We start from the raw sequence: 8,908 nt of genomic DNA on the forward strand, positions 1-8,908 counted from the left end.
AAAAGAAAAGGTGTTGTAATTAACATGTTTAAGGTTAGAAGGTTTTTATAGTATGAAGGTGAGTTAGTGGATATTAGAGGGTAGGTAGATGAACATGGCTGGCTGGCTGGCTGGCTTGTTTGAACTGACCATGTAAGTCTTTCGTGGAAAATAGCCCGATGAGTTTGTTGAAGACTCTCTCTAGTCAAACCTTTTTCTCTTTTTAATAATTATGTGTATTATAACCAAACTGGCTTGCATTTTTTTTATAAATTGAATTTTTCCACTATTTAACATGTGTGGTAAAATTAGCCACTTAATAAATACCAACTTGCCTATAATGAGTTGATTAACTAGATATTGGGTGCTCTGAATATAGATTGAATCTTAATTAGATAGGCTTGGGATAATATTTTTGTACATATTTTTTTTGCAATCTTTGACTTTCAAAAATTACATTGCTTTTATTGTTATGTATTGAGTTGAGTGGTATTTATTATAAAGAAGGAAAGGATAGTTGAATCGACTTTTTTATAAGTTAACAAATCACTATAAAAAATACAAAGGAGCACTTACTTATACATTTTCCCTTTCTTAACTTTTTATTTATTTTAAAAGCTAATATAATTTATAGATATAAAGAAGCACTAAAGGACAAGGGTACAAAAGAAGAGACTACTAGAGATATAAAAGGTATCAAAACAAACCAGCAGAAAAACAACTAAAAACGAAATCACTGATATAACACCTTGCTACTAAACACTATTTAGAAAAATCTTTCTGATTAGAATCAGATGAGGTTACAATCGTCCTATTTTGTTAGGAGGTATTTGTTGTCCCTCTTCCTCGTCGGAAAGTCTTTTTTTATACTCATTCACTCGTCAATGACCTTTAAAGGATGTCTATTCATATCCCATGTTAAAATGACTCTGGTAACTCTGTCATCTTTCATAACTACCAAGTAACATCTCTTCCTTAAATTTCTATAACTCTCATGCAATCATGGAGATGTTTCGTAACCGTCCTTTGTGATTATTTATGTTGCTTCCTAGCATCTTTCATGAGACCGAATCCGACTTGTTCCTCTTCCAGAGTTACTATGAGACCGAATCCGACCCGCTCTAGTTTTGCAATTATGTTTTTCCTGACTGGGTTCCGACGTACTTAGGCTTACGTTTATCCGACTTGCTTGCTCCTTTGTACTCGGTCTGCAAAAGCTCGACCTTTGGAAATTCCGGGATGTACATAAGCCCCCCGATCACGAGGTCTAATCGGATTGAAGTGTCTGAACAAGAAAATCTTGAAATTCCTTCTGTCTTAAGTCGATCATCTATTCCGTGAGTTACTGTGTGACAATGATTTAATGATGACAAACTTTTCTCTTTCCTTGTCATGATGGTTTTTTATGGGAACTCCAACTTGTGATCATTATTTTTGTTCTCTTGACAGTTGTTAACTTATTTCGACTAAAAGGACTCTTTCTTCATTTTTTTGCCAAAGCTAGTGACCTTTCTTTCAAGTATTGCTGACGAGTTTCTTTTTGCTTCCTCAACCACTCGTTCTTTCTGCAAGCTCAAGCCCCAAGTATTATTTTCCCTTTCCTTTTTTTTAATAAATTTTTTGTTATGTTTATAATACAGGATTGTGACGATTCAGGAGAGTTCCCGATTTCCTTACTCCTAACGAGAGAAGTAAAATATGGAATGAATGCATGAGAGAGTGTGAGAGTCATCTGAGTCGAGTGGAGTTTGACCAAATTATTAGGGAAGTTTATGGTGAGATCCCTTCACCTAGTAGTAAAACTGACTCAGAGTCTTCATCATCAGGTTTCGTGGATACTCTGATGGAGACAACAAGATCTTTGATTGATAAAGAGCTTCTAAGCTACAACCATAACATCATCGACGATAACCATATTTCGAAGCTTCGCTCTAACAATCAAGTTTCCTCCACCGGGAACGAGGAGGATGTTGTGTTAGAACCTTGTGTGGTTGATGAGAGAGTTTGTGTTACTCGGCCAAAAGGAGTCCTGATGAGTATTTTTATTTCTACTTAGGGATAATTGAGGACTTTAAAGTTTGTATCCCATTTACTGATTTTGAATCCAACCTCCTTAGAACCCTAAATAAAGCCTCTTCTCAGTTACGCCCAAATGATTGAGGCTTTATCAAAGCTTTTGAACTCGTTTGCGAGGCGGTGAATATAACTCTCCCTTTAGGTTTATTTTTCTCATTCTTTGAGCTGAAGGGGACGGAAAAAGAAGGTTGGGTATCCCTCAGCAAAATTCCAGGGAAAAGCTTCCTTCAGGCTTATACTACTAACTATAAGGGATTTAAGGACATGTTCCTTCGAGTAAAGAGTTGGGAAAGGTGCCCTCTCGTTATGTATGCACTATACGGAAACTATCGTTTCTCGATTTATTGGTCGGATAGCCCATTATCGGTTTTCAGTTTTGATTATGATAAGTTGAATGTTCTAGAAATCCAAACTTTAGCCGTTTTAGATGTTTTCCGGGTAGATAAAGTTAATGACTTGGTACATATGGATGACGACCCATAAAAAATTTCTAAATTCCTTGGTAATGCTTATATATGCCATTTATTGTTCTTTGATAACCTTATTTTTTTATGAACCTTACTTTGTTCTTTTCTTTCTAGCTGACACGACGAACCTCAAACTATCAGAAAAATAGAAGTTGATGGCTGAAGCAAAAGCGAGGCTTGGAGAATAGTATGCCTCTAAAAGCGATTTATCGGGTATTCATACCCAAACTCTCAAAAGGAAGAAGATGGACGCTGTCAAAGCAACCCCGTGTTGTATCAGAGCCCTAGACTGCCTCCATTCCTCCTTCTAGGGAGTCAAAGACGGGTTATCCAAAGAGGAAGAAGACCCTGATGAGCGATAACGTCAGTCAAGCCGACTTGATAATTACTACCATGGTGCAGGATTCAGGTAGTAACCATAGATCTAAACCATCCACTGCATTTAAGTTCTGGTCTAACAATTTTAATGGCTTGAGATATCTCTATGATCATTTGAACTCGGTAAAGGACATGATAAGGTGAAGTCTATAGGTGCTCAATAGTCGAGCTCGCAAATTACTGCCATTATCCGATACAGTGATCCATGGTAAACCAAAACGACATATGATATTTCTCCAGTAAAAATGTCTTACTCTCTCTGCTGTAATGTGAGATACAACATCGGCTTCCACCCACCTTGGTGAAATAATCTACTACCACTATAAGAAATTTTAGTTGCCCGACAGCTAAAGGAAAAGGACTAATGATGTCCTCCCCCACTGATAAAAAGTCCATGGGCATATCACCAAATGTAATAATTCTACAGGAGAATGCATGAAGGAAGCATAAATCTAACACTTTTTGCCATGGTTTACAAAATGGGTCTTTTATCACAAAAGAGTTATTAATGGAAATTTGACTTATAAACTTAAAAAAGAAGCATAAGGTGAAATGTTGGTACCTTCCATCTGTATTATGTTTTTAAAAAAAAAACTACAAAAACCAATACACACATTACAAATGTTTCTAAAATTATTAAAAGTCTTACGGATGATGATGGATATTATTATCATTTATCAACTATGTCTAGTTTGGTCTTCCATTGGAATTGAAATGAATTTTGTGGATTTGATTATTATTATTTAGTTATATAAAATTTAAATTAAAAATGTGCTATTCAGGAAACATAGTCTTGGTGAAGACTTTGTGCATGAGACCAATAGATTTTTCCCACAAAGGTTTCTTTATAAGTTCAAGCATATTAGTCGTACATAGATTTTTTAGATTATAGAGATGTTATCATGTAAAACTTCAGGTATTATGTCTTTGTTAATTTCTGATTATATTTATAAAATGTGTATCATTAAGGATTATTTCTTGTTGAAAATTTGAAACTTGTGGCTGTTGGAACTGCCACAATTTCCTACTTTAAAAAACTGATAAACAGAATAATGTGGCGGTTAAGAGCGCCTTTATTTACAAATAAGGAACCGCCATTATATTCATTGTAAATTATGGTTGTATTCCTGGAGCTTATATAACGTAGAGGCATCCAAATTCACATAGTAATAGTACTTTAATAGCCGCCGCAATTTACCAGACTGTTTGTAGTGTACCAAGAGAAAAATGGTCTAGAGGATCACCTTTATTCTACCTCATTTGGATGCTAATTTCTTGGTTTAGGAAACCATTAGATTACCATAAAAAACACGTGCACGAATCCAAACTCTCCACTTATCATTGAAATCAAATCTAGAAAGCATATATTTCAGAAAGTACCAACTCAATGAGTCATAAGCTTTCTCAAAATCCACTTAAAAAATGAATCAAGAATTTTCAGTCTTCTTAGCTAAGTCCACCAACTAATTCCAAGCAACAATCCCATCTACTAGAAGCATACCCTTAAGGAATTCTTGTTGGTTAAGCTTAAATAACACTAGCGAGCCTACCCACCAACACTTTAGCTAAGAGTTTATAAAGAGACCTTACCAAGAAAATAGGCAGTAAGTTTCCCATGTGAAAAGGAGAATCGACATTAGAAATCAAGATAACAGATAAAGAGAAAAACCATGGGAAAAATAAGTAAATTGATGGAATTGCTCGAACATAGTCTCAATCTCAACCATAAGAAGGAGATAGAACCTCATAAAAAAAGGAGACCCCATTGGGTCAAAGAATATTATTCCCATCAAACAAAGTAATAACTTAATCAATCTCGGCTACGAGAAAAATGGCTATAAGACTAGCACAATTATCCTCCGAGAGAGATGGGAAAGGGACCCCATCCAACCTAGGCCGATCAAGGAGAAGTTATATAAAATGATTAGAAAAATAGTTAACTACCTCCTAAAAAATCTTAGACACCCCTTCCACCTAAGAATCACCTACTTAAGAGATAAAATTGCATTCCTTCTAGACCTTCTCTTGATACAAGCATGAAAGTAACCAGTATTTGCATGACCCTTATTAAGCCACTTGACTCTAGATCTTTGTAAAAAGTTGGGAATCTTTGATACAAAGCAGAGACCAGATATCTATCTGAGACAACCTTGTTTCTAGAATCAATCTTCCTTACCGAAAGTCCACCATATACAACTATAACATCCAGAGAATTAACCTCCCCCTTAAGGAAGTAATATGGAAATCAAGGTTTCCCAAAACTATGATTCCAAGTTTTCAAAGTACCTTTAAGGGATTTAAGTTTATCTTTTAGATTTTTTTTTTCAAAATAAAGAACTGGGAACTAGACTAACTACTAAGCACCATCTAACGGAGACGAGGATGAAAAAGCCAATGATTATTAAAATAGAAATGCCTTTAATCCCATAGTTTATTGGAATATCTAAGAATGATAGGACAATAATGATCATACACATCTCTTGGCATATCCCATTAAGACGTTTCCCCCACACAACTCCCACCAACCATTCGATATAAGAGTCATATCCATACGACTCTTCGCCCAATCAAAAGGCTGGTACCAAGTAAAACTCCTTCCTAGAAGAGAAAGATCAAGCAAAACCATCTCATAGATGAAATTACTGAACTCAAGACAATCAATATTACCAACATTTATTGATATAGCCATCCCCTTTAATTCTTTTTGACGAAGAATAAACAAAATTTAAGTCCCCTAGAACACATCGCACCTCCCCACCAAGATTGAACCATCTTAATAGGAGATCCATCCACATGGCTTTTTTCTCTCTTGAACTGCACTTAAAATAAATATTAACGATGAAACAAATGTTCTTAGCCACCCCCTCTCAAGACAGACACCTAAGTACCCATGACCAACAAAAGAAAAGAGATATGATCCCTTCGAACTACACCAAATAGATATAAGACCACCACTATTACCCAAAGATGGTGAATAACTCCAATCACAAAAAGAGTTCTCCTACAAGGCATGAGCAAAAGAATCAGAAACCTCACTGATATTTGTCTCCTGAATCGCGATGAAAAAGATTTCGAAATAATGAGCTCTCTCACCTTACTCTACTTAATCTTACTCCATAACTCACCAATATTAAAAGATCCAATCAACATCGAACACAACTCCTGGACAACCTAGTTAACCTCAACTTCCTATCTATTTTTTTAGACCCACTAAACCCTCAACCTTAGAACTAAAAAACTAAAACTTAATTGCTTTGAAATTTTGAAAACCTTGATCGCTTTGTTACTATCTAAAGAATCCAAAACATCAGTTGATATAGGAATAGGCCGTAAGTGACTCGAAGGATGTGGAAGAGGAATCAATGCATCAATAATCTTGCTAATGTTGATGTTTCTTTACACAATTTTAATTGGTAGAATGACATTCTATAGAGGCTAGACATGTTTTCTATAGGGATAGAATTTGGCTTCTTAATTTCGGTTTTCATTAGTTGAGGGTTTTGCCACAGTCCCCATTCCTTTGTATCTTTTGGCTCCCTTTATTTATATATCATTGATTAAAACAAAAGCTCATGTTGAATTATGAGTTTTATTTTCCATACATAAAAATAAAGAAAAATTAAAAATGATAAATAAAACAAATATATTTAAAGATCTCATATAGCGACACTGTGTAGAACAACAGTCTCTATTGTAAGTCCTGGTCCAAAGCCGAACAACACACCCCATTCGAGTCCTTCTCCCGTTGTGTTCAAACCATCTTGAGTTGATTTCTTTCTCATTTGATCCAAGATAAACAACACACAAGCACTTGACATATTTCCATACTCACTAAGTACTTCCCTAGTGGCCCTCATCTTTTCCGGCTTCAAGCCTAACTTTTGCTCGACTTGATCAAGAATTGCAGGTCCACCTGGGTGTGCAATCCAAAAGATAGAGTTGTAATCAGAAATTCCTAATGGTTTGAAAGCCTCAACCAATGCTTTATCGATGTTCTTTGAAACAATCCCAGGAACATCTTTAAGAAGATGGAATGTTAGCCCTGCTTCGCGAAGGTGACCATCAATGGCTCCTTCACTATCTGGAGCAATTGTTTGTGCAGTCCAAACCATTTCAAATATAGGTTTCTCAATTTCTGGTACTGGGTCAGAACCAACAATAAGTGCAGCAGCTCCATCTCCGAATAGTGCTTGTCCAACAAGACTGTCCAAGTGAGTATCGCTTGGACCACGGAATGTAACTGCAGTCACTTCAGAACAAACAACCAACACACGAGCGCCTTTGTTGTTCTCAGCCAAGTCCTTAGCCAAACGAAGCACCGTCCCACCTGCAAAGCATCCTTGTTGGTACATCATGTATCTCTTCACATATGGGCGAAGACCTAAGAGTTTGGTGAGTTGGTAATCGGCTCCGGGCATGTCTACACCACTTGTGGTGCAAAAGATCAAGTGAGTAATCTTGGATTTTGGTTGCCCCCATTCTTTTATAGCCTTGACTGCAGCCTCCTTCCCTAGTCTAGGTACCTCGACGACCACCATGTCTTGCCTAGCATCCAAGGAAGGTGCCATGTATTCACAAAGACTAGGATTCTCTTTCAAAATCTCTTCTGTCAAGTACATATATCTTCTCTTAATCATAGATTTATCACCTGAAATAGTTATAAAGAAATGACATATCAGTACAACCATTTTTTAGAAACAACTTAATAACAGATTTATCAAAAAAGTAATACTTACACATGCGTTGGAATTTCTCTTTGAGTACGGTTTTGTGCTCACTGTTAGTGATTTTAAAGTAAAAATCAGGATAAGTGCTTTGTTCAACACAGTTGGCTGGATTAGCAGTGCCAATGGCCAAGATAGTTGCAGGACCTTCTGCCCTCTGAGCCTTGCGGATTTCAGACACACTAACCATATTGATATATTTGGTAGCAGAATTCAATTGGTTTTGAGTACTTGTTATGGAAAAAGAAAGGGTTGGAAGAGTGTTGTGGTGGAAAGATGGTTGCAGAGGGAAGATTTTATATGAAAGGAAGAGTGGATATTAGAGGGTAGGTAGATGAACATTACTTCACGTGCTTCACAAAAACACTTGTAATATTCTATGGCTGGCTGGCTAGTGTATTCGTCTATGACTTGACGTCGCACGAGTTTGGTCGTAAATATCAGCACGACTTACAACACCCTGCTTTAAGTATTTTACTATTAACGAATGGATAGTATTTTATTGACAATATTATATATGTGACCGTTTTAATTTGAATTGGTCTTTGAAGATTCATTTTAATTCTTAAAAAGTTATAAGATTCAATTTAGTATTTAAGAAAAAAAGTATTTAGTTCTTGAAAAAAATCTAAATATAATAATAATTTAATAGTTTAATAAAAGGAAAAATAAAAGATGAAAAAGAACTTACAGAGAAAAATAAAGTTATAATTGAACGACAAATTTTGTGTCTTTCTTGCCGATAAATTATGAATTTTTAAGTTTTTTAATGTTTTCTTTTTTACTAAATTATTATGTATTAGTGCACGAGGGAAAGAAGATGAAGATGGAAGAGAGAGAAGAGAGAGTAAAGTTTTTAACTAACTTTAATAAAAAATTAGAATTATGTTATATATAAAAAATCTAATACAAACTAAAACCACATTTGGTTTATATACTACTAATCAAAGTAAATACAAATTGAAATGAAAGCTAAATTAAACTTAAATGAAATTGAGATGAATTACAATCCAACACCATCCTTTAATTTATATTCAGCTAATCAAAATCAACAACATCAATTTCACCCTTCAACTAGATAAAATGTTCAGTCTTTATTATTTTGATCAGAACATATGTCAGCTGTTTCTAAGTGCTACACTACACAACTTCAAGCACCCCATTCTAAATTTGGTTTCTCAAAATGAAATTTTGTGTCAACGTGCTTGTTTATCGGAAAGTGAAAAACTCCATACTTCAGAGTTCCTTTGACATACCTTAGTATTTTGACAACAACTTGGTAAT

The 8,908-nt window shown here is 35.3% G+C and overlaps 1 protein-coding gene across 1 annotated transcript; it reads right to left on the reverse strand.

The window, feature by feature from the left end:
* Nucleotides 1–6,526: 6,526 nt before the first annotated feature.
* LOC127120890 (chalcone synthase 1) lies at nucleotides 6,527–7,993 on the reverse strand. Its single transcript, NM_001427552.1, has 2 exons — nucleotides 7,637–7,993; nucleotides 6,527–7,548 (listed from the first exon to the last, which is right to left on the reverse strand). Exons 1-2 carry the CDS (start codon nucleotides 7,812–7,814, stop codon nucleotides 6,557–6,559), a joined length of 1,170 nt encoding a protein of 389 aa, NP_001414481.1. The 5' UTR covers nucleotides 7,815–7,993; the 3' UTR covers nucleotides 6,527–6,556.
* Nucleotides 7,994–8,908: the final 915 nt, after the last annotated feature.

The sequence above is a fragment of the Lathyrus oleraceus genome, chromosome 2 (assembly GCF_024323335.1).
Source record: "Lathyrus oleraceus cultivar Zhongwan6 chromosome 2, CAAS_Psat_ZW6_1.0, whole genome shotgun sequence".
Lineage (NCBI taxonomy): Eukaryota > Viridiplantae > Streptophyta > Magnoliopsida > Fabales > Fabaceae > Lathyrus > Lathyrus oleraceus.

Excerpts from the sequence above, each read along its gene's own strand:
- LOC127120890 (NM_001427552.1), bottom strand. The coding sequence starts at position 7,814 with ATGGTTAGTGTGTCTGAAATCCGCAAGGCTCAGAGGGCAGAAGGTCCT. Across the intron at positions 7,549-7,636 it reads AGAGAAATTCCAACGCATGT|GTGATAAATCTATGATTAAG; the intron begins GTAAGTATTACT and ends TAACTATTTCAG.